Raw genomic sequence first — 27,053 nt, 5'->3', positions numbered from 1 at the left:
AAATCTGATCGGAAAAGTTTGCACCCCAATCACTCTCGTAGTTCACAGCAGTCGCTGGTCCAAACCTAAACAACAAAGCTAGTTGGCGAGTATAGACGCAGAAAGCTAAGCATTTAATGTTCGTTTATCCTCTCAATTATAGACGTGCATTGGACAATAACAATGCCGCGAATCTCCACTGTTTCGTTAACGACAGCCATATTATATGGCAGTGCTCGAACGGCTTAAAACGAACTTTTTATGTAACAATCTCATCATGTTTACATGTGGGTCATTTTGTAAAAGAATAATGTATCTACAGTATTTTAAGATAGTGCGACAGTGTTATTTTTTTAAAGACTAAAGAATTATTTAAGTTTTGTTTAATTGCTCAACGCACAAATGTTTCCATAATCATTTATTACAAATAACTTGTTATACTTTTGCCAACAATTTCTTCACCAGCCGCTCAATGCCTCTCAAAGAATAGCACTTATGTTCCTTTCCAAGATGGCAATTACGGTTGCATCTCGCCAGCGGGTGTTATTCCGGGCATGTCCTTCCTCTATGTCAGGGGCTCCTTCCGGCCTCTTGGAGCCCTGTTGTGCTTCTCTCGTGCTCAGGGGTCTCTAAAACGGAGGTGCTTGGCACCGGCTTCGCGGGTGGGGAAGAGAGGTCATGGCGCTCCCCATGGTGCCCATGGAGTCGCAGTTGCAGAGCATCTTCGAGGAGGTGGTGGTGAGTCATTCATACTTCTAGGGCTGTATCGCGCCTGTGGTGGATGTCAGTGACAGCAGACACCGCATCTCTTTTGCTGTCCCATTCTCGTGGGCAGTGCTTTAAATGGGAAAATATAAGTGCAGGTGTTGTAGTCAGAGTCTGACACTGGATAGATGATTTAAGTATTTATTATGTAAATCATAAGGCTCACAAAGAAACGTCAGCGATCAACAAGGCGGAACAGCTGAATGCTCATGTGGAATATGTGACGTCACATAAATACCATCGGAGAGTTCCATGATGGAATTATGTGACGTGACACAGTAAACATAGTAAAGGTAATGAGGGCAAACGTGGCAATAGAAGAAATACAATATACAACATCTCCCTTCCTCAATGGAAACAAAACATCTATCACAGGTAACTGTTACAGGGTGATATAGGATAATCATTCCAGTACATAACTGTCATAACGTTTGGGAATACATATTTCCCTACCAGACCTAGTATGGTTGCGTATGTCAACATGTCTGTTGTCCATTACATTCTCATTTCTTTTGCAACCCTCTCTCTCTTTGGATCCCTCCAAAACATATGATCTTCCTTCTATGTTCTCGTGTCCACCATCCATACTTGCATTTCTCTCTTCCTCTTGTCCTTGAGTATTGACATTGTCATTGATAATTTGATCACTGTGGTGCACAGGCACTTCATCCCATTCCAGAATGCTGTCATCCAATTTGCTTTCCTCATCCTCCATACCTTTCATTATTAGTGATTCCTGACCTTTTTTTAATCTTACAACATCGTCTTTGCTGCGCCATCCTTTTCCATCTATGAATACTGCACCTTTGGATGCTCTACTCACTTGTTCTGGTCTACTGAAAATAGATTCTCCTTTGTTCACTTTGAATGGTTTCCTTACTAGAATCCAGTCTCCTTTTTCCATTTCTTTGCTCTTCACTTTATTGACCTCATCAGAATATTCTTTAGTCTTTAACTGTTTATTCACAATGTTCTCCCTCACTTTGAGTGTTTTATCATTTATGCTCTCCGTAGACACATCAATTTTGTACTCTTTCCCAAACTTGGGAGTCAGTTCACTTTTGCACCTCCTTCCTCTCATTAAGTAAAATGGGGTGAATTTTGTAGTACCATTTGGTGTAATATTGTACGTGTTTACTTTATCTCTTAGAAAACATTTGATGTTCAATTTAGAAGCAATTGCCAATTGAATACCTTCCTTCATGAATTTGTTCATGCGTTCAACTTGGCCATTACTTTTTGGGCTGTAAAGAGGTGTTTTTTCTTGCCTTACACCTATATTTTCCAAAATCTCAGTAATTTGCTTTGACACTAGCTGAGTTCCATTGTCAGACACCAAGGTTTTTGGTTGGCCTTCTATAGCAAAGATTTTCTTAAGATACTTTATCACATTTTCTGTGGTCACATTTTTCACAAATTTAAAATCAACCCATTTCGAGTAATAGTCTGTTAGAACTATCATATACTTTTCATATTCTGGTAGCAAATTAAATGGTCCTGCAAAGTCAATTGCTATTTTCGACCAAGGTTCCTCTGGTATGTCCACCATCTGCAATTCTCCTTTACTGGTCTTCCAGTGCTTATCTGCTTTCAGACACTGTACACACCTGTCAATGAAACTGCACACATCGTTGTCCATTCCTGGCCACCAGTAGTGCTTTCTTAACAGACTCTTCGTTGCACTACTTCCGGGATGGCCCTTGTGTGCTAGAGATATTAACTTAGGTCTGATGTTTGCAGGTGGCACAAACAGGTCACATCTCTTTAGGAACCCTCCTTCGATAGTCAACTCATCACTAACTTGTTGGAAGCTTCTTAATTCATTATGAAGATTTCTGACTGGTGGCCACTTTGTTTTCACATGACTCAACACTCTTTCCATTACTTTATCTTCTTCCTGGCACTTCAACCATTCTTCCTCAGTTACTGACCCGTTGCACATTTCAGTCGCATCGATCCATGCTACAACACATTCAGTTTCGTCAAGAGTAGTTTCAGAAGGACCTTTTATCGGCAATCGTGATAAGCAGTCAGCTCTGCAATTCATACCCCCCTTTATGTGATGTATGGTGAAGGTATACTCTTGCAATTTTGACATTAACCTTATCAACCTGGAACTCGCTTTGCCATTGCCACGCCCTTCCCCATCCATCATGTAAATCAATGGTTTGTGGTCTGTGATAATTTCAAAACTTTTTCCCCACAGGTAACTTTTGAGTCTTTGCACTGCCCAAACACATGCGAGTGTTTCCCGCTCAATAGTGCTATAGCTTGTCTCGGCCTCACTTAACCTCCTGGAAATGAAAGCTATTGTGTTTTCCTTCTTCCCTTGTTTCTGACAGAAAACTGCGCCTATGCCCTTTGCACTGGCATCTACTGTGATGACATTTTCTAACTCAGGGTCATAAGGTTTTAAGGCAGGAGCCTTGGCAATGTCATTTTTTATTTCATTGAAAGACTTATCTTGGTCTTCTGTCCATTGGTAACTCACGTTTTTTCTGAGAAGCTTTCTCAGTGGTTCAACTTTGGTGGCATATGCTTGAACGAACTTGGAATAGTATTCGCTTAATCCTAAGAAGGACTTTAGTGTTTCCTTGTCTTGAGGCTGGGGTGCCTCTCTAATTGCTTCCACCAGGTCATCTTTTGGCGTTATACCATTTGAAGTCAATACATGTCCCAAATACTCAATGCTGCTCTCCATAAACTTGCACTTGTCTTTGGACACTGTCATGCCCCTTTCATTTAGTGTTTTTAGTACTTGATCCATTAGTTTAAGGTGCTCTGTTTCAGTCTTTGAATGGATCAAAATGTCGTCCTGAAACGCTTCAACCCCATTTACTTCTCCAAAAAGACTATCCATGAGTTTTTGAAACACACCTGAAGAAGAGGCAAGACCAAATGGCAGTCTGATGTACCTGTACGCCCCAAAAGGAGTCACAAAAGTGGTCAATTTCTTTGATTCTTCTGTCAAGCAAACCTGATGGTAAGCTGCTTTCAGGTCAATCAATGAAAAGTACTTGGACCCTGCTATGGACTGTAGTATGTCTTGTATCATGGGGAGTGGATGGCAATTTATCAGAATGTTTCGGTTTAGCGATCTTAGATCTACACACAGCCTGATCTCCCCTGTTTTCTTCTTCTTTGAAACGACAATAGCCGACACCCATTCAGAGGCATCTGCTTCTTCTATTACTCCCTCTCCTTTCAGTTTTTCTAATACACCTTTTAATTCTTTCCTTATTTACAAGGGTACAGACCTCACTCTATGCTTTGTTGGCATTGCTCCATCTTTCAGTTTAATTGCATGTGTGAATCCTTTTACACAACCAATCTCATTTCTGAATACATTTTCATATTTCTTCAGTAATTCCTCTATGTCATTTTCTTTTACTCCCAGTTTTATGCTATTTATAAAATCCTCCCTCAATATTATAGGATTCTCAGAACCTGGTTGCAGGATCACTCCAATCTTTGCTAGATCCTTCCACCCTACCAGTATTCTACCTCTCTTGGCTACATACACTTTGGTCTCAATGGTTCTCCCTTTGAACGTCACAGTGTCATTGAAGTAGCCCACCATGTCTATGTCCTGTTCCCCAAATGCTTTTGGGTTTACATCAGTTTCCTGTAATTCAATACCATTCCACTTTTCATCAAAAATTTTATCTGATATAATTGTTATGGGTGAACCAGAGTCTGCAGTGAATTGTAATTTAACATCTCCTATTTTACCTTCTCCTATCGGCCCTTTTATTTTGCCATCTACCATTTCCACATAAAGCACTATGCTTCCACACATTTCCTCATCAAAATCTCCAACAGCATTTACATTAACATTACCTGTTGCTTTCCTGGTTTTGCACAATGATGTATAATGACCGTATTTTTTACACTTCATACATTTCTTTCCTATGGCGGGACATGCCTTACAATCAGCTAGGTGTTCTTGAGAACCACATCTATAACAACACACATTTCTGCCTCCTACCTTTTTATCACCCCATGTTCTCTCATTACCTTTGCGTTCATTTCTCCTCTTGTCCTGTAAGTAAAATACATTAGAATTACCACTGGTACAAGATAACTCTTTAGTAGAAATTAATGATCTTTCAATCCCCTTGGCAATGTCCACTACTTCCTGTAAGGTTGGTTTCCTACAAGCTAATAATCTCTCCTGCACTTTTTTAGAATAGCAGTAAAACACCACCTGGTCTCTTATGTACGTATCGGTCAAATCGTCATATTCACAATCTCTTGCCAGTACTCTTAGGCACGCTATATACTCCTCTACAGTCTCTCCTTCCTCCTGCTTTCTCAAAGCGAATTTGTGCCTTCCCACCATTATGTTAGTTTCTTCATCATATTGTTTTTCAAGCCTTTTTATAGCCTCCTCATACTCATTCATAGGTATAAATACACCTGGTGGATATTCAAATTCTGGCAGGCTGTCAAATACTTCTTGACCAACTTTTCCTAAGAGACCAAATAATAGCGACTTTTTCCTTTCGGCGTCATATTTCTTGCCATCAATAGACACAATATAATTTTCAAATGCCCTTAACCAACTCTTCCACTTCATAGCTGGCTTTCCTGGTTCTTCTAAGAAAAGTGGTGGCACACATATATTATTGCTTTGCGCCATTTGTTTTACTCTGTTCAGATGTCTGGCTGTAGTTCTTTATATAAGTTTATGCTCAGTCCCTCTTTTCAATCCTTTCACAGAATGTCACACACTTAAAATATTTTTATTTTCCTCCTTACTTTTATGGGATATTCCTTAATATTTCCCTGTATAGTCATTCATATACCTTTTAAAAATGATTGGTATACAGGCGCGCTGTTTATTTTATTATTTGCACTTCAATATCGTTTTTTCAAACATTTGTGCTTGTTTCCGCCTCAGAACTGAAATTGACCCGATGAAAATGGCCGCTTAGACGCTGCAATGGTGACGTATGGAGCTGTACAACCAATGGCAATGGTTAACACGCTCGTGCCACTCCCAGAATGCTTCACGCGTTAGGTCTGTCAGAAGCTCTGTCACATTTCCATCGCCTGTTTTCCTTGCGCGTAGCTCTCAATCAGCTGTGCTTGCGCGCGCAGGTATTTTACTTACTTCGCTGATTCCTGCTCATTACCGGTTAGGCATCTCACTTTCTAACCGCTGCGGGTGATTTTCTCAAACCCGATACAGTTTTTCTTCGTGAGCCTGTTCCTCATCAGATTCGTTTCTTAGCCCTCGTCGCCACTTGTTGTAGTCAGAGTCTGACACTGGATAGATGATTTAAGTATTTATTATGTAAATCATAAGGCTCACAAAGAAACGGCAGAACGTCGGCGATCAACAAGGCGGAACAGCTGAATGCTCGTGTGGAATGTGTGACGTCACATAAATACCATCGGAGAGTTCCATGATGGAATTATGTGACGTGACACAGTAAACATAGTAAAGGTAATGAGGGCAAACGTGGCAATAGAAGAAATACAATATACAACAGCAGGTACTCTTAAATTTATTGATTGATAGCAAGTGGGCGGGGCTAAGGACAAGACATAGAAGACATTTCTACTATGTGGCCGAATATTTATATATTCTTGATTTCGCACTCACATAAACAAGCAGCAATGCTCACTCAAAGCATTTCAAGAATGTTCTTTAAAATACCCCCCTAGTGTCTGGATTCTCTCCCTCTTTCACTCGCTTTTCTCTCTCACACACACACACAAACATGCACACACAAGCAGGGCCACACAAGCAGGCAAACGCCCAGACAGAAGCAGACAGACACTCACACAAAAGACTCAGTTGAGATAAAGGCCATTTTACACCCCTTATCTCCGGTGGCTTTCTTAATTGCTGCAGTCACTGGGATGCCTGGATTCGAGGGTGTGCACAAATGCTCATCATGGTGTGAATGGACACTGCTCTGTCAAACACAGCTTGGCGGTGAACACCGGACATTATGCTGATGAGCCCTGCTGAATTGTTTAGAGGTGGCTCAGCTTGGGCTAGAGGCGCTTTGGCTTTCAGACAGCCTCGTTCGTGCGCGCGTGAGCCAAAGCAACGATGAACCTACCGTTGATGAGTACCGATACTCTCCTTGGTAGCAGAGAAGTGCTGGTACTCAGAGTGGTAAAAATTAGAAGTGCCGGTACTCAGTACCGGTGAGTACCGGCCCATTTAAAGCACTGCTCGTGAGTAGTAGTTTATGTTGACGAGGCATATACATGTAATGAGAGGAGGCTCGAGTGCTTTGAAGACTTGTGCCCCCTCTCTCATGCAGTGTGAGGTAATTTTGGTTGGCTGATGAAAGCAAAAAGTATATTCCTCCCAGGGGTGTGGGATACACAAAATTTCTCTTGGAGGGGCTGTGGTGTTGGGCCTCAGGCCCACATGACGTGAATAACTGTGACAGACACCAGAAGATTGGGTACAGTAACTGGCCACGAGCACGTGCACTCAGGCCCTTTTATTAACGGGGCCACGTCACTCGTGATGGATGGGTGAGGGGGTGCAGTGTGTTTAGCCCTCGAGGGAGTGGCTGGGATGACAGCTTCCTGCGGGACACTAGAACGTGTCCCGCAGGACATTACATTCCTCCCAACTTTATTGAGGAACGAACAAGGGGTTAGTCCAACCTGTGGGGATAAAACAAACAATTAAAGAAATACCACAGGGTGCATCAGTCTCTCGAGTCAGGTGACAGGAAGGACATCAGACATGGGCTGGTGACTTTGCTTGCAGCAGAACCTTCTCAGCGGGCACCCGTAGTTTAACCTGAGGGGCTCCGGACACGACCGCTGGCTCGGAGACGTCCGCTGCATACGGTCGATCCTCTGTTAATGACATGTCTTGCTGGGCTCCCACTTGGCTGACGTCGGTGATGGTCTGTGGTGAATTCTAAACAGTTCCTTTTAGTGAGGTTGCGTCGTGAAACCTGGATGGAGTCCCAAGTGAGAATTCACAGAGGTGTTGCTGGGCCGACTGTCCCTGTGGAGCTGCTTGGCTGTGACCGGTAACTTGTCGGTGGGGCAATGTCTCTTCTCGCTCTCCCGCCTGGGGCGGCCCATTGTCGGGGTTGCTGGGGGCTGCTTGTGTGCCGTCTGGGGGCAGATGCAGGACCGCTGAGGAGCCGTTACTGAGTCACACGCACAACTCTCACTGGTGGATGAGTCTTGGCCAAGACTTGTACACGCTGCCGCGGTTCCAGTGTAGGCCAGGTTCCCAGGTGGCTTCTGATTTGTTTTGGTCGGCTGGTGTGGCAACGGTGTAGGACTCCAGTCCACATGTGCTCTGGTAGTGGTGTTTGACGCATGTGGTGATGGCTGGCGTGATGGCGGTTGCCAGCCAATTGGTGAGCCGGAATGATAGGTGGTGGTGACTTGCTGGGAGAGTTCAGATGGCAGGAGGGACTTGGCAGCCAGGTGTCTCCTCTTCGTTGAGGTTGATCTCCGGTGGCGGCTTGACACGTAGAGTGTACGGATCCTGTCTTGCCTGTTTTGGGGCCACTGCCGACTCCATCTTGAGGCGGTGTGAGGGCGGGCACTCAGTGCTGATCTTCACCCATGGCATCTGTGGACAGGAGCAGGGATGCAGATTGACTCAGACTGCCGACGCTCGGGATGGACAGTCGTCTGGGGAAGCGTTGGGATGAGACACGGTCTGCGCTTGCTGCGGCTTATGTTCGGTTCATCCGTTACGCTGTATCCTGGTACGTCGGTCCGCCTTGGCGGCTGTCTGATGTGTCAGGGTGTGCTCTTGGCTTGCTGTGGATCTTCGGTCTTCTCCCTTTGTTGGTCTCTTTAGCCCACCTTTGTTTCTCCGATTTACGGGGTGACAGGGCTGTCACTCTCTTCTTTTCTTCGAGGGCGTTGCGCTTGGACTTCGAGGCGGCGCTGTCAGGGCGCCGGCTTCTGCCTTCGCTCCGGTGTGCTTGTCTGGACTGGTCACTTTGTGACGTGCTCCTTGCTTGCTGGGCGATGTGACGTTCGGTCTCGTGTCGCTGTTTGTTGGAGCGCATTGTGCTGTGGTGGCCTGCCACGTGGGGTGTGCAACTCCTCTCTTGCCAATCTTGGGTCGCGGTCTTTAGGCAGTGTGAGGGAGGACACAGTGTGTGGTTTTCGGCCTACTGCGGGGCTTCGCTGGGGCGGTGGAGACGTGGGTGCTCTCTTACCTGCATTCAGCAGTGCTTCTTTGTGGAGATGTCTCTGTTTCCTGGTTGCTCACCCATTCGTCAAGTTCACTGGCACTGCTTTGTGCGTGCATCTGACTTAGCACACTCCGCCTTCTCCTTGGGTGCTTTCTTTGGGCAAGTGGTATGCATGCAGTGTTGCTTGTGGTTATTCCTGTGTACTAGGAGGGGCGAGTGAGGCGATCTCTCCTCCGGCAGTGGCGTTGGGCAGTCACGTGTGGTGTGTACTCTGGCGCTGTTGCTGGGGGCAGTTCCCCTGAGACATTGCTGTCTGGCTGGTAGGCCACTCTTGCTGATGTGGGCTGTCTTTGGTGTTACTGCGTGTGTTTGGTCAGCGCTTGCTTGGGCTGGAGAAGTTTCGGGCTTCCTGGGGACCCTTGGTGACGTGCAGCAGTCTTTCTCCTTTGAACAGTCTAGGCAGCCCATGGGAGGGGACATGCAAGGCACCTCGCCTTCGTGTGATTCTCTTGGGGCTTGCCGTCTTGCTGGGTGTTGTTGTCGTTTGCTTTGTGGCACGCTCTGTGCTGTGTTCGTCCTGGGCCCCTGGTATCTCTCCGCTTGTCTTGCCGGGAAGTGGGCTCAGGATGGCGTCACGTGCCGGCAGACTTCCGTGGATGTCTTGTTACTTCCTCCTTGACGTGCAGAGACCGGCTGACGTGTCTTGAGGTTTGTTGTGCTCTGCGGGGGCTGCATGGGAGCAGGAACTTTTCGTGGCACTGCTTCTCCTATTTGCGAGTCAGTGCTGGGAGTGTGGCTGCTGTTGCCTTTAACAGGGCGTCCTGGGCACTCTCTGGGATTTGCTGACTGCTGTTGGCGGCTGGTTAGCAGGACACTGCGCTGTATTCTAGTATCGCTGTTCTGTACGGTGCAGTGCCGCCACGCTTGCCATTGATCTGTCGCTCTTGTCTGCTGACGTCGGTCGTGGTGGGCAGTTAGTGCGCTTGACCGCTCTTGGGATGCACCGGTGTGGACCCTCCTGCCCGGATCACTCTGCAACTTTCTCTTGCTGCTCCTGCCCTTTCCGGTAGGGTAGTGGGCGTCAGTGCTTCTCCTCCGGCCTACCTCGCTGCTGGGGACGCCGGTCCTCGGGGCACAGCTGGCAGTCGGTTCTGGCTGGGCAGCCTTCAGCACGCTGCTTCTGGGGAGCCAACCAGTGGCGCTGCGGTCGTTTTGGTGGCTCTTTCCTTGATTTGTGCAGATTTTGGGTGTTGGAGGAGCTGGTGCAGGGTTCTGTGCAGGGCTGACACGTGACACTACATATGTGGATTCGGTGTGCAGTGTTGGCCACCAGGTGGCGCTGACATCGATCCTGGTGTGAGAGCTGTTGTTAAAAGCAGGGTCCCTTCCCGGGGTCAAAAGGTGTCTTCAGTGTTCTGTTTTCTTACGAGCTGGCGTGCAGCTTACGTGGAACACTAGGTGGCGCTACTGTCCTTTGCTAGGCTGCGGCAATGGGCCTTGGGGCGTGTCCGCGCCGAGACATTGGTGTCTCCTTGCCACCTCCTTTAGCCGGTGCAGTGCTGCTCGTGTCAGTGAGGGGCGCTTTCAGCCCACGTGTCGCGGTGGCCTATGGCCGTGACGCTGTGGCCCTTCCCTCAGGCAAACTGCTGGCTCATTTGCAGGTGCGCTCCGTGTCTTTTCGGGGCCGTGGCAGCTCTCTTCCCTCGCTGTATTCTCTGTGGGTGGGGCATTCCCTCACTCCATTTTATTATGACACCAGCTAGACGTCCCGCACTGCTCGAGCCCCGATGTGCATAGATCATCGACGCGCTAGAACGTGGAGTCTTGGAAGGTGGGTGTGAGGGGGGGCTGCGTGGCACGGCAGGTGCTGCGGTTCGCAGGCTTCACCGCTGCTGCGGGTTGCGCGCAGTGCTAGCGTGGGGGCTTGTCTGCGGGTGCGGCTATGGCTTGCTTCTTGTGTACCTTCAGCCCGTCGCTGGCTGCACGGCCTCCGGGTCTTTGTTGGGTGCTCTTCTGTGGCACCTCACTGGTGGGACAAGCGTTGACCAGCTGGAACGGACTGCCACTGTCGGGCAATTGCTAGTACCGGTGAGAGTCAATCGGGCTATGTTGTGGGGTCCTCGCTTCCACCAGGATCGCTTGCCCCCCTTATCCTCTTCTAACGGGGGAAGGGGGGGGGGTTGATGCACGGCTAGTCTCAGCTGGGGCTCCGTGGCTGCATGAAGGAGTGGTGTTGGGCCGATCACTACTGCGGTCCTCGCCGGTGGCTAGGAACAGCGCTGTGGGAGTGTCGCTTGTCAGGCCTCTTTCCTCCCCCACAAGGGGAGATGACACAGAGCGGCAGGCATGCGGGGTCAGCTACCTGCCTCGTCGCCAATGTGGTGTTGGGCCTCAGGGCCACATGGCGTGAATAACTGCGACAGACACAAGAAGATTGGGTACAGTAGCTGGCCACGAGCATGTGCACTCGGGCCCTTTTATTGACGGGGCCACGTCACTCGTGATGGATGGGTGAGGGGGTGAAGTGTGTCCAGCCCTCGAGGGAGTGGCTGGGATGACCGCTTCCTGCGAGACACTAGAACGTGTTGCGCAGGACATTACAGGGGGAAGGGGTGGGGGGCAGGGATTGCCTTTGTGACTTTCTATTGACCATATACAAAGTGCCTATGATCTGCGAGCCGCAGGTTTTGATAAACGTATGCAATCATAGTTTTATAGTCCAATAGTTAAAAAGACGAGCAGGTAGTCACAGTTTGCAAGTATGCTTTATTACTGTTTACACTCTGCAATGTAATTAGGAAATAGATAGAACTGAACCTTGCATCTTCATGCACCAAGCATACAAGAGGGGGTGGGGGTGGGGGGGTGCAAAAGGAAGAATAAAATCTTCCTCGCCTTATTCCTAAATCTCAAACGGCAATTGTACTAATCAGAAACCGTTCTTTTTTCGCTGCAGGGAGTCATAATGAAATCCTGAACTTAAGTTTTAAATAACTAACATTTTTTTGCCCACGTCAGTGTGTAGAACAAATTATTTTGCTATTGGCTTTGTCAACTGACTCCATCATTTCTTAATGTATGTTGCGTATAGCACCATTGCTTTTCTGGCAGCAAAGACGGTGTAATATGCAGAATGAGATGCATATGGGTAATGCTTGGTTAATAAGCAAATCTAAGGGTTACTTTGAAGTTAGTATAGGCTTTAATTCAGAAAATCATTTGAAGCTTTGTGGTATCAGATTTTTCTTTTTGGAAAGGTACTTTGAGGTTTTTACCAGTCCTGGAAAGGTTTGCACTAGGTACAGTCTGAACGTGTAGTATTAAAATAATATTTTGAAAGTACTGAAGGGCAAATTTGTAACTTGATACAACACAATACTGCAACCAAAGCTGCTTTCCTGCTTCAATCGGCTAGAGTAGTACATCACCATATCTACTAAGATAAAGCGCAGGTTTTATCTCACTCTGCCCTGGTGCATTTTGGCCGCCATGCGCCAATGCTCACAACTATGCCTTCTAGTGCATGGGTGTGTGAGTGTGATGTCAAGTATAGGGGTTGTAGTGGAAGGACATGGTTCTAGCACAAAAACTATGCTTGACATAGTTTATTATTGTTACCTCTGTATGTATGCTGTGAAGTAATGTATATGTGTAAAGTTTGAAAGGTTTAGAGAAAAGAAAACCTTTCCCAAATTTTATGCCTGCCTCGAGGAGGCGAGTGTTTTTGGTATAAAGTCCTGTCTACCTTTTTTGGTAGATAAGGGTATGTATTAAAACCATGTGTGGTTATTTGGGAATGCCTGTGTACTTGCCTTGAAGTAGCATGTATCTCTACTTTGCGTTATGTTAGACAAATTTCCAATGTAAATCAGAATGTGTTGGAAAGTAATTCCAGCACAACGCTTTGTCCCAGGTTAGCATCACACTTTTTGTGAGACAAACCTGGTGAAAAAAGATAGTAAATTTACCCCGAGTCTTTCTGCACATTTTCTGGCAGTTTGCCTCATCATGATTTTAGCATATAGTTAATTTTAGTGAATTAGTTTTATTAACCTAGTGAACTTTTCTCCAGAACAATCAATTTCCCAAAGATTAGTTTATTATGCATTTATTTTTCATGTAAGGTGTTTGCAAGTTTATTTTACATCCAGGTATTGTCCGTGGTCAGGGCCACTAGAATAATGTAGTAAAGAAATTATGTGACGGCATTGACTAAATTATGCAGCCATTAAAAAAGCACATAATGCTGCATAACGCGGCACATTATCCGATTGTAATTCTTCATTATTTTGACATTTCTACTAATCTTAACTGTGCCTAGGTTAAGGTTCTACCTCATTAGAACCGATTTACTGCCCAAATGTTGTGCATATGTTGTATGTGATGATCAGAATTGTGCTCTTAACATGTTGTTTCTCCGCTCATATGCATTATATTTGAAGTGAAAAGTATTGAGAGAATAATGGTTGCTCTTGGATGATTCTAATGAATTGATGGATAGAAGCGTGTGAGTGCTTTGTGTTCTATGTTATGAATGTTTTGATATGAGATCAATAAGTACCGTCCTTCAGAGGTACAAGTGATTGAAACAGTTAAAAGGCGAAGAAGTTCACCCAAAAGCCCCCAAAGCAGCTTCTGTGAAATGGAAATGACACATGCATGTTGGACTACAAGAGGGCGTACATCACACAAAGCACACGTTGCCAAACGCATCTGCAACCTAGAATGAGATGGGTGGAGGAACATGGAGGGTTGGTCGATTAAACTAATAATTTATAGAACCTGATGACAGAATATAACTTTTTTCATGAACGTTTCTGTTTAAGTAGTGCCTTATGCTATGAATGGTTTCAAGACAGTAAGAAAATATATATATTTTTTTAAAGTTACTATTTGTATTGTAATGTCATAAATATTTATGGCACCGAGCCTTTGGGCTCACAAGCGTGGGAAAAGCACGATAGAAAGATAATATAATGCAATGCACTGTCTCGCTCAGTTACATTTTAAATAAAATTTCCATAACCTCCTCTTCATTTTTGTTAAATCTGTTTGAGTTTTTCATTTATGAGTAATCGTACCAGCTTCCATAGCTTCCCCTTTATAGTATTAAAGAGTGTGACAAAGTACTACTGTCGTGTATTTGTCAGGGGGAAGAGATATAACAATAGAACCATTCTTCCTTGTTGGTCTCTCCCTACCAAGTCTTTATTTAACACCTTGCAAGTGGGCTGAAGTGAGAGCAGACTTCAGGGTGTACAAGAAGCAGTCAAAAACCAAACTCTCCTTTATTTTTTAAAAACCTGTGAAGGGCCTGCAAAGTTACTATAGCCAGCACTCAGCTAAAAGAATTCTGTGTGTCATCAAAGCTGCTACAGCCTCTGCTACAGCACACGACTGTGTGGGGCGGAGGATCTGAAGAGCGTTTTTAGCAAAATGGGTGCTGCTTACCAGGATCTGTAAATCGGAGGCATGCTGAATTTAAATCGACAGTCTCTGTGTAAACTTTGTTTTTCAGTCCCCATGCTTTTAATGAACTGAAAAATAAATGTAGTTTAAGTAGGGGCTGCATTGCTGAACAACCTTTAAGTTGTAATAGAGACAGTGTGAAGCTCGACTTTGAGGTGACAAGCAAGATAGGGCTGAAAAGGGATGGGGCTGGTTCTCCCATTCTTTACCACTGGGCCCCCCTTTCCAAAATCTGGGGGTGATAAATCCCTGTGCCCCCAACCAACTCTTCCTACGACCATAATTCCACTGTTCTGAATTAATGCCAAGGCATCCTCAATCATCAGGAATGAGACTGGTACGTTTGTTAGGTCTAGTTGACATCTTCAGTCGCGCTCTGCTAAATCTTACACGTAGCGAGTGCAAGGCCCTGATCTCAAGCTGGTTAATAGCTCACCTTCATATTAAGTGGTTCTTGTCGGCCCAAGTGACTACTAGAAGTTTACCTACCACATTGGATCCCTACTACAACATCCTTAGTGAGGAGTAGCAGATGAGGATGATATATTTTTCAGTTTTAATTTGTATTTTATGTTTTAGTGAGGTCTGCTGGCAGTCTAGTCATTTCTAATTTACTGTAATTTTGCACTCACTCATTAATCACTCACTCAGACTTTGACTGTTTAATCTATGCATGGTCCCACTCATTTATCCAACCAGTGACACTTTCTCCAGTCCACCCACTCAAACTCCCCCCGTCACGGAATAAGCCAATCATTACACTTATTAAAAAAGCCAAACCTATTGTTTTGGTCTTTGCTAGTTTTGTTGCTCTGCATAGCTTGTCAGCAATCTTTGAATTGCTTGGCAAGCCAGTCGAGGTAGAATCATTGTTCTTTCTTGAATCTCTGTATTTTGCTGTTGTTTTTAAAATTAAAACAACATATTTTTTACTTTCTTCTATTCCTTGGCTTACCTCCGTTGCAGTTTACCTTTTTTTAACGGTAGCACATTTACTTTTCATTGTTGACTGCCAGGCAGTGAATGTGCTACAATCTTCTCATAATGTGCTTTAAATGTATTAGTTCATTCATTCATTCAATATAGTTTATTCGGGTTACATATTAGAAAACCATAAAAAGTTACAAGTCTTCACAAAATTATACAAAACACATATATACATATCAATACAAACTGTACAAATAACCAAATTTTTTGTGTTTTTAAAAATATGAGAGGATATGGGTACACCATCATCAAAATGTAAAAGGTTGCTTCTTAGACAAATAAAATACAGCAGCCAACTTTTAGATTTCCAGACAGTTTCTATACCTTAGAGAGCATTTAAAAAATCCAACCACAAATGGGATACATTCTGGCTTTAATAATTGTAAAAAATAGAGAGCTGGGCCGACCGGAGTAAAATTTAGCTTTATTAAAAGTAATTTTAAAAAGAACCTCCGGGGGGCTTCATAAAATGTATTAGTTGACATTGTAAACATTTGGAAAGTTTGTTACTGGCCAGAGAAGTGGTACAATAACAAACAAATAGCATGATCCGTGTTAAAACCCCATTATGATTGCAGTAGCAGTACTGGCATTAAGCTGCTGTTTGTTGCACAGTAAGGATAGATCCAGACTGACCTCTTCCTTTTACCTTCCATAGTCTCACATCATTATGGTGCATCTCACCTACTTGATTACTTCCCGTTTGACATTTCCAGGTGATCTGTGTCATAGTGGGTTCTTTTTGTGGCAGAAGCGCATTTTTTAACATCAGTGTATGTAGATAACATTGTCATCAGACAGTCAGCTGTGTATATGTATGGTATTGAAACATTGAGTAGAAGACTTCAAGGCACAATAAACACAGAGCAGCAGACTTGTAGAATAATGAAAGGACAATGTAATGTATCATTATACGTTCTTTGCTTTACTTAGCCACATCCAACCATCCACATAACATGTGAGAAAGCTGACAAATTAGAAACTTATGACATTTTGTTGTTGCTGACACAATAGACCCTAAAACGTGCACGTCAAATGTGCATGTTTCTTTTTCGGTGAAAAAGAAACATTTTGTGAATTAGATTAAACTGTCTGGTTTGCTGGTCGTTGTATTTTTCCATGACTAACAGATGTAATATAGCAAGCATGAAACCTGCAGCATGTTCTGATAGAAATGCAATTGCTTTCATATTGTTATATTTACGCACTGCTTTGTCTGCAGCCTGTTGTGCAAATAGAATGAGTTCATGCAATATATTTTGAAATTATTTTCCCAGTGGTGGAAAATTACGTGAATGTAATGAATGCTCAATAGAAAATCATAGTGTATTTGTGTTGTAAACTGTCCATACGGAAATAAAGAGAAAATGTTTCAATTTGTATGTAATATTTCGGTTCTGGGTCACGTTGTTGACGGAATGTCATGTATTAAATATGTTTCTATTTTTTTTCTATATACACCAATTGTTCATATTGTTCAAAATCCTATTCATATTTATTGGCAAGTAGCATATTTGATGAATGTGTGCGGGTATTGCACTCAATTCCCCTTATTTTATATGTTTATGCGGTACGTGTGCAGTGTTGGATTAGTGCCTGCCCACTGTGATAACTAATTGTATTCAGCCTGGCCCTTGAAAGTGACCAGGACTCCAACACGCACTACAAGAATTCAATTAAACCTGTTGAACATTTCAATGTAATTTTATCAATGTATCAAATTAGATCATCACAATTTCACAATTCAAGTGTACATGTTGAAGGGTTATTTACAATGCAAATAATTATATATGCATAACATCAATATGTACTCAAAACATAGTGTTTTCAAACAAATTCTATAGAAACCCAATGCATTTCGGGGCATGGGCCCCTTCGTCAGGGGTCTGTTTACAAGAAGAACTAAACATTCCTGCTTATATACAATCTCTCTCAAAGTTTCCTTTCTTTCTTTTTCTTTTTCTTCTTGTAAACAGATACATACCCGCACACATTCATTACTATTCCTCTACTGCAAACGACGGGTATTAGCACCACACTAAAAATGTCTTTTGATTCGATTGCTGCAATCAAAGACAACAGAGCAAACACTAAAGTATACACTACAGATGAAGCGACCCAAATCTACAAATTAATTAAGGAAACGAAAACTTTTGATGCCTGAGGAGGGTCTACCGCACAACAATTAAAACAACTAGAATATCTGACGAGGCGAGAATTGAATCAACGTTTACACGCATCAACATTGATACAATATCACAGCGTAAAATGAATCCCGAGAGGCCTTAGATTGGCTATACGACCGATGTTATATAGATTAAATAACAATCCCCAATTCATGGAAAAGTGGTTTGAGATATTAAACAAATGCTCGCTCGACTTAATTTTACTATTGATTGAAGAACTTGCCAAGACAATAAATGATCTAGAGGAAGAAATTTTCAACATAAAGAAAGATTTGTCTGCTAAAATGGAAGAAAAACCATGGAATACATTTTTGGAAGAGATTGAAATTAAACTAGATAAGTACGGAAAAGAGCTTCAAGAAACAAAACTACGTAAATTCAAACGTGACACGATTGATTACAAGTTGAATGAGGCCTACACCTGGGCTGAAATTTATGCAACAAGACGCTACACGGGCGGAAAACAACAAGCTGCCTCATCAGAAGAAAGTGTAGTATCGGACAACGACACAAGTATTTCGAGGCAACCTGTGGGCCAACAACAGCGCCCCAAACCTAGTTTGCAAATATCAACAGCAACAGATTTGGCATCCGTATCATTAGCCAATACTTTTTTAGAACAGGGCCAACTTCAAAGCAAACCACCGGATCAATCCACCACTCAACAGAGCGACAAAAAACGCGAAGAGGAAAAGGAAAAAGAAAAGGAACGAGAGAGGAAAACGGGTCTACGGAGCCAGACCAAAACCTCGTGATTAATATCTCTAAATACTCATTGTCCAAGTTTGAAGTAAAATTACTGAATAAAGGAACAACCTTCGTGAGTACTTATCGCACAAATGAGTTGAAAACTGAAGTAGCTTTTTTTAAATTCATGAGGATCCTACGATTAAAACATTTTTTACAATATTAAATCCAATTGAAACAGAAGACAACTCCACAACTATGTTCAAACCTAAAAGCACCTTTCTAGCTCCGATCTCCCACAAAAGTCTTGACACGTTTGAAACTCTGGTTAAAGCAGATATGAGTAAAATCCAATACAGGAGTAAGTTGAAGAACTTGACAAGAGCGGAACATAGTGCCTTACAAGCTTTGGCAAAAAATATATCAATTGTAATTCAAAAGGCGGATAAAGGAGGAGGAATAGTCCTAATGGACGCTGACTTCTACATACGAAAGGGCAATGAACACGTTCAGGATGTGAACACATATGCTAAATTGGATAAAGATCCCACCACAGAAGTCGTGCAACTTCTGGACAATATTCTTGATAAAGCGGAAGATTTGGGTTGGATCAACAACACAACCAAACGCTATCTAAGACAAGTTTATCCTAGAAGACCAAAGATATATTTCTTGCCCAAGATACATAAGGACTTAAACAATCCTCCTTTTAGACCTATAGTATCTGGATGCTCATCAATTTTTGAAAACCTAGGGATATATATTGATGCCCATATGCAGCCATTTATCCGACAGTGGCCGACATACCTGGAAGATACATCAGATTTTCTAAGAAGCCTTTCAACAATCAAAACAGAAGGATGCAAGGACTGGACCCTATGTACAATAGACGTGACATCTTTGTACACATCAATCCCGCACAAACAAGGACTGGAAGCCATGGAATGGGCTCTACTTAGACATGATAAACCAGAGGGACTCAAATGCATAATCCTACAACTGTTAGAATTTTGCTTAGAAAACAGTTACTTTTCGTGGTTGGAAGACTATTACATCCAGCTCACTGGAACAGCGATGGGATTCCCTGGAGCATGCATATATGCAAATATTTTCATGGCTAAATTTGAACTGGACTATATCCTGGAAGATCTTACTTGGCAAGAAGGAATCGTATATTACAAAAGATATATAGATGATATCTTCATAATTTGGAAGCGATCAACATCGGAGCTTATCCAAAATATTAAAAGTTTGAATTTAGCAAATTCAAGAATCCAATTCACTCACAATATTAGTCCTTCAGCATTACCATTCCTTGATGTCATGGTAGAGATAACGGGTGATTCTATCCATACAAGTCTTTACAAGAAAGCAACAGACAAGAACACAGCATTGTTATATGGAAGTTTTCATCCTGCAAGTTTAATCAACAACCTCCCAGTATCACAATTTATGAGGATAAAGAGGGTATCCTCGGACAGTACAATTTGTGATAAACATTTCGAAGAGCAAAAACAAAGATATTTAGACAGAGGGTATCCTAAGAAACTATTGGAAGCCCAGATTGACAAAATCAAAACTATTCCAAGGACAGAACTTTTGCAAAAGAAAGTAAAAACAGCGAACAAAAGACTGGTGTTTGTATCCAAATACTCGACAGCTTCGAGGGATATAAAAAGGATAATTCAGAGAAGATGGGAAATCTTGAAAGTTGAGAATGATTTTGGAACACTGTTTGTTGAAAAACCATTATTTGCCTACAAAAGAGCGCAACATTTGAAGGAACTTTTGAACAAACCGGCACAAAAGGTGGGGTATCCTGAACAATGTGAAACCTACAAAGGAACCTCCCAATGTTTTAACTGTAATAATCTCAAAACAAAATGAGGGTTGCTCCCTCTCAACCCCAAAGGGAATGGAGCACCAGTACGTTCAGTAAAAAAGGATTTATCCCTTAGGGTATAGACTGTACTTTTTTATATATAAACTCCAGCAGCACACGGAACTTCTCTCTATACAATTGCAACCACCACTCTTAGTGTACTACAGTGAAACACTTGCAAAAGAAATTATACATTCAAATCTATCAAGGATATACTATTTAGTTTTTGAAAATGTTAAAAACACATATAAAAAAAGACATGTACATAAAATTGATTAAAAAACATGTTAGAAAACATAACAATTCATACAATAGTTTTGGAGAAATCTCAAAGAAAGACACTCAAATCTGTCTTGTATTAAGTTAATTCAGAACATTTTTGGTACAACATAAGGTTTGGAACCAGTTCCTTATCCCCTCATCAGTGTTGACCACTCCAAATTTAACTTCAATAAAAGCGTCGACGCGTTTCGGCGGTGTTGAATTATTGTAAACCACCTTCTTCAGGACAATTAAATACGACTTCTCCTTTTAGTCAGCATATCCCATACTATCGGACATAAGTCACGTTGTATGGAGGTAGGTATCCTCGTAATTCTTTATCGGGAACCCTGTCTCCCTATTAAAATTCAATATCTTCGTTAGGTATTATCAACTGCTTTTATATGCTTCCTTCACTTATATAAATTCTGGATTTTACTGTTCCTTATATTGTATCGATTTCGCTTTGCTCCTTTTATCTTTTTTTCTAGCGTTGTTTATCTCTCCTTGGATTGGGATAGTAACTTAAGTAATTTATGCCGATGTCCCGCATTCGGGTCTTCACTGTGGGTACTATTCGCTCGTAGCTTATGTTTAATACGATGCGTTTCCCCGTGTGGCGTGTTAGGTCCCGTCGTATGTTTCGTCTCGTTTCAAAATAGTAAAACCTTAATACAAGACAGATTTGAGTGTCTTTCTTTGAGATTTCTCCAGAACTATTGTATGAATTGTTATGTTTTTTTAACATGTTTTTTAATCAATTTTATGTACGTCTTTTTTTATATGTGTTTTTAACATTTTCAAAAATAAATAGTATATCCTTGATAGATTTGAATGTATAAATTCTTTTGCAAGTGTTTCACTGTAGTACATTGAGTGGTGGTTGCAATTGTATGGAGAGAAGTTCCGTGTGCTGCTGGAGTTTATATATAAAAAAGTACAGTCTATACCCTAAGGGATAAATCCTTTTTTACTGAAAGAACTGTAATAATGTCATCCCTGGTAATGTCCTACTGCACCCACGCACTGGAGAAAAAATTCAGCTTAGGCATACCACTAATTGCAATTCAGAACATGTGGTTTACTCCATCAAATGCCCCTGCGGACTACTATATATTGGCAAAACGGATAGAAAATTGAAATTACGGCTCTCCGAGCCTAAAAGCCGGATTCGCAACAAGAATTCCACCTCACCAATAGCAAAACATTGGATGGAAGCAGGACATACAATAGCACAGTTAAGATTTCAAATCATTGAACTGATTCCACAGCGGCCAGGAATGGACAATGCTAAAATTCTCCTCCAGAGGGAGACCTTCTGGATACGTAGACTCCAGACACTGATCCCAAATGGGCTAAATGATAAAATGGAGATGAGTTGTTTTTTGTAGAAGGCCAACCCAACAAAAAAATTATATACAATAAGAACCTCAAGGGATTCTAATTCGTAGTGTTGTGTATATATATATACACTGTATAATAGCATGTCACAACAAACTTACTGATACAAATTTCAAGATACATTCACACATGTCAGTGGGGCAATTGCAAACAATTTACTAAATGATATAATTGGTTTGAGAGAGATTGTATATAAGCAGGAATGTTTAGAGATGAATATTCATATCGCCCAGTGTTTAACTTCTTGTATATAATTTGCTTTCTTTTCTTCTTTTTTACACCTCTCAGTATAGTCTCCTAAAAATGTAAACATTGAGAACACTTTCCGTTATTTCACATACCAAATAGGTTAAAGTGTAAGCATGGCCGCTTTGCGAATAACAATAAACGAAAGTCCTCTTTCTATTACCACGTTGTTAGGCATAGTGAGTAGGCAAGCGAAAAGGGACTATAAACACAGGAGACTAGCTCCGGTCGCCACCCTCGATCCGAGACGTTACTACGAGTGGTTTTGATTGCGAAAACGGTAAGCCCCGAACTTTTCTTTGAACTCCTGGAGCCTTAAGCAACCTTGACGTTCGTTGAACCTTTAATTAATAACAGTCTACTGAATGCGTTTTTTCCGCGTCTTTCACCCACAGCTAAAAAAGCATGCAAACTTAAATAGCGAGACCAATGGATCATCGAAAGAAGGCTCGCAGGTAAAGACAAATCTTTAATAACGCGGCATAGACTTTGGAACTAATATTACGATGTTCAATGGGACTTTTTCATCTTTTTATCCCTTAAGTTAACAGTCTAACGTGAAAACAAGACGAGTACAGGTGAGCGCTAGATACCATAGAACAATTGCCCCTCGACACTGACTAGGTTTTAAGTTGTGATTAAAACCCAAAACGAGATCAAAATACTTTTCTTTTTACTATTTTTTTCAGATACCCTTCAAACAAACTAGGCTCGGGTATAGTAAATAAAAGTTTGGATAACCTTATACTAGTGTATAGAAACAGTCAATATAATTTTCTTTATTAATAAAATTCTCCTATTTTAGATCTACTGTAGCGACGCTACAGATTTCGCAGTCTAAGATTGATTGAGTCACCTCACACTTGAGGTAAGATAGGCGGTATACATTACTAGTTATGATAACTAGAAAAAATTTTGAATCCTCTAAAGACATCATAAGTAACTAAAGTTTCCTTTCTTTCTTTTTCTTTTTCTTCTTGTAAACAGACCCCTGACGAAGGGGCCCATGCCCCAAAATGCATTGGGTTTCTATAGAATTTGTTTGAAAACACTATGTTTTTAGTACATATTGATGTTATGCATATATAATTATTTGCATTGTAAATAACCCTTCAACATGTACACTAGAATTGTGAAATTTTGATGATCTAATTTGATACATTGATAAAATTACATTGAAATGTTCAACAGGTTTAATTGAATTCTTGTAGTGCGTGTTGGAGTCCTGGTCACTTTCAAGGGCCAGGCTGAATACAATAAGTAGCATATTTGAGCCTATTTTTATAGAAGCACATGTTACAGGCACTTTTCACACGTAGTTCTTGTAGTGCAGAGCGCTCTGTATCTCAGGTTAATGATTTTGGCTTTTTGATCATACTCTATTGATTTGGCTTGCATATTGGTTTTGTAGGCTGTTTGTGCTGTTAGTATACAATTTTACTGATTATTGGTACTATTTGTGCTAGTCACTTTACTACTGTAATATTAACTGTATTTAGAGAATAAATGTAATACTTTAAAAAGACGAAGTGAGGGTCTTTGGTAGAATAATTTGCTGCAAAGTTTCTGAATCCATTTTGCCTCCTACTGATCCTGCATATTAAGCTTTCCTGGTATAACAGAAGCGTCAACACATGCCCTCCCAAGAACAATTATAACCTTCATATTCTATTCCCCAGGATCAACAGTAGAACTTAAACAGCAGTAGTGCACTCAATGCATCACACATCTCTCACTGGAAAGTGAAGGCCCCCACACATGGACTAACATACACAGGACCCAGCACCAGCAAAGGTATCATACATTTTTTTTCAGAAAATACAGCAAAGGAAACTAATGAATCTGTGAAAACCTATTAATAGAGACATAGAAGCTAAGGGATTTGAATGGAATGTAGTGAAATATTGTAGTGAAATAATTATGGATTCGGCCTTTTACATGAAAATTAAGGTCTATGGGATAAGTATCAGTAAATTATTAAACTCTAAGTAATTGTGTTGTAGGACACTTGCGCAGACACTGGTCTGGACCAGGCTTACCACAGGCTCAGTAAGTCAGCTAGTGCCATATCATGATCGTCTTACCACTATCCTTGAACGCGTGAACCATGTTGAATATTCTGGGCTAATGGAATCAAAAGTAAAGGAATTACAGAATTTGAGGAAGGCAAGAGTGAAGATTGCGGATACCAGGCTTATCACTCCACAAAGCACTTCTGTACTTCCCAAGACCTCTGATTCCCTAAACCCCGTGACAAGAGCTGGGGAAGCCTTTGTGATACACTTTTTAAACAATATCTTCAGTTTTCCTTAGAATATTTTCTTAATTCCCTCTTTATCCCTTTCTTCATTTATCCCAGTAGATCATTTTCTCAGCTCTATTTAATGTTTTTTGTAACATTGCTCGCATTTAATGTCATTTTTCATTATGCTGTTCTGAAAGCTAAAGTTTGCTCCTAAGAATGAAGGCGATATTTGTTTGTACTCTTGCCTAATAGGGGTTTTAGTGTCTGTAGTATTAAAATTTTTATTTGCCGTAAGTAGTTGCACCTGCTCTGGACCTCATCTGCGTTACTTTGCCAAGCTGTTTGTTGCTAGGGTGCTAGGTGGTGTTCCTTTATATAAAGGCCTGATGGTATAAACCTAATTGGCACTTTTGCACCAAATATACTATAATGGCATTTCAGATAATAGAGCTCTGAACTACACCCACAAGCCATGACCAGGTTTCTAGTTCATGTTCATGTATTCAGGGCACCATATTTATCAACCTAATGTGTTCTGGAATTTATAATTATAGTTTGCTTCCAATAACCAATTGGACGGTTATATTGAATGACAATTTGCAACAGGAAAACCCTGCCTTGGAAACATGGTATCCTTATGATATGAAGAAAAGTGCTTAATGAATTGGACAGTCCCAGATATATTTAAATTACAAAAAGGTTAATCTTTGATTCTTGAAAGACCTGCATGTGGAAAGAAAAACGCTGTATACTTTTGGCACCAAAATCCTTTTCCAGAAAACCTGGTACAGCAAACAGAATGAGAACATATTTCAAAGTTTAATCTACGTATATCAAAATGAAGCTAGACCAAGAAAAAAACCTGACCAAAAAAGATTTTTGATTTGAGGGGCAGTTGAGAAGTTTGACTTGGGACCGTGCAAAGAGAGGTGGGTCTAAGATCTCTTGGGTGGATGAATGCAATACCTGTGTAAATATTGTGGGTTTTGTTATGAAAGGCCATGCTACATTTCCACACAGCCACAAAGGATTTAAGTACTATGGGCAGTTTTTGGAGTGCATTATGTCCTCAGCAAGCCAATATCTTAAGGAAATCTTAAGCATGTAGCTTGTCCTTAAATCCAATTTGAGCATCTGATTGACCTGTAGTCCAACACATACACAGTAATTGTCTGACTACCTTCAATCCAGAGATTTTATTGAATACATTTTCCTTTGAATAGTTTGATTTGTGGATATTTCACCAAAGGTCATGTACTAGAGCACTCTTGGCAAAGGTGATTGTCCTCCTGCTTTTTAGGTCTCGCAGACCTGCTTTGCAGCGCACAAGCGCTGCTCGCGCTGCGAGGCTTCTTGTAATCAAGCCGATTTCAGAAGTGGAGTATAGGCTCCGCCCCTTCTTTCCATTGGCTTGCGTCATCGTTGATGCTAAACGCTAGCTTTGGATTGTGGGTGAGGCTTCTTAGCCCCTCCTTGTTACTGCCCTGTCTCCTTTTGGCCCTGCCCACCCGGACTGGATCGTTTCCTTGCGGTGTTACACCCAAGGTCTCCATAAGTCTGTAAGCACTTTTATGTTTGGTCCGCTTGGCCGTGCTTGTTTAACTGGTCTGCTTCGGCCACGCTTGTTTATTTATGTAATTTTTTTGCCACACGGGCCATGAGGGAGCGTTTCTCCTCACTAATGCAGTCTGCTTTATTTTCAGCGCAGTCCGCTTCGGCTGTGCTTGTCTGTTAATGTTGCGCTTACATGGGGTTTAGCTTCCGCTCCCAGCCCTCCCCAGTTTCTGTCGGAGTTCCAGTGTTTGGAAGCAAGTTTCAGGGCAAGTCGACATCTGACACCGTTCCGAGCCAGGATAACCTTTCTGCCGCAGCTCCTCGCTACTATGTTACTTTCTGCCTTCACTCGTGACCGGTCCGCTTCGACTGTGCTTGTTTGTTAATGTTGCGCTTTCATGATGTTTAGCTTCTTCTCCCAGCCCTCCCCCAGTTTGTGTCAGGGTTTGGGAGCAAGTTTCATGGCAAGGTTGACATCTGACACCGTCCAGAGCCAGGAATACCTTTCTGCTGCCGCTCCTTGCTACTTTGTTGCTGTCTGCCATCGCTCATGACCGTTCTACATAGTGGCAGCCATAAACCAGACCAGAAGGACATATTCATTATTTGGTGGGCACGGGAAGATTGTGCGGAGATTAAGTGATGCACCCAGATTCACCTGATGATGAGCCCACGCTCGTTTTTTTAAAATTATTGGAAGTCTGCCCACTGGCTCTCCAGTCTGTAAACTGTATGAGTAGGATTTGGGAAACGTAAGCTTAGGTACCCGTTTATAGTTCCACCGTACATATGGAAATTCAAGTGCTGTAGGAGGCCCCTGTCCATTCGTGGAGGTCAGTGCTTCCTGTCCGTGCTCTCTATCCGTGTCTCACATAAACTTCAAACAGGCAACTACCACACACATTTAAACACATACACGTTTTTTAAATACTCTACCTACGACCATCTGTTCATAAGACACCTAAAGGAGGCACCACTGCAAACAACAATTAATCAAAAAAGTGTCTAATATTAATCGGCATCCACGCTGCAACCACCAAAAACTGAATGGGCTTTGTAGCGCATCTCAAAGTGATAACAAGCTGAGTGAGGCATTCAGAGATGTGTGGGAAATATAGACATCCCAAAAGAAGGCGCAGTCTCCCACCGAGTTATCCCGCCAGGTGGAGCCCTGGTCTATGTAAAGGTCGCATTAATTTTCGGTGATACCCAGGGACATTTTAAAATACTAAGGAAGCAGT

General features: G+C 42.2%; 1 protein-coding gene across 3 annotated transcripts in view; it reads left to right on the top strand.

Moving 5' to 3' along the window:
• Nucleotides 1-549: 549 nt before the first annotated feature.
• Nucleotides 550-27,053, top strand: part of MED23 (mediator complex subunit 23) — a 684,519-nt gene continuing 658,015 nt past the window's right edge. For all 3 annotated transcript variants that reach the window (XM_078649215.1, XM_078649213.1, XM_078649212.1), the window contains exon 1: nt 550-717. In XM_078649215.1, the coding sequence (XP_078505341.1) occupies nt 658-717 (60 nt within the window). In that variant the 5' untranslated portion in view covers nt 550-657. The remainder of the gene's footprint in view (nt 718-27,053) is intronic.

This window comes from Lissotriton helveticus, chromosome 6, assembly GCF_964261635.1.
Source record: "Lissotriton helveticus chromosome 6, aLisHel1.1, whole genome shotgun sequence".
Taxonomy (NCBI): Eukaryota; Metazoa; Chordata; class Amphibia; order Caudata; family Salamandridae; genus Lissotriton; species Lissotriton helveticus.
The sequence above is the reverse complement of the archived record's forward strand: the minus strand, read 5'-3'. Positions and strand labels throughout refer to the sequence as shown.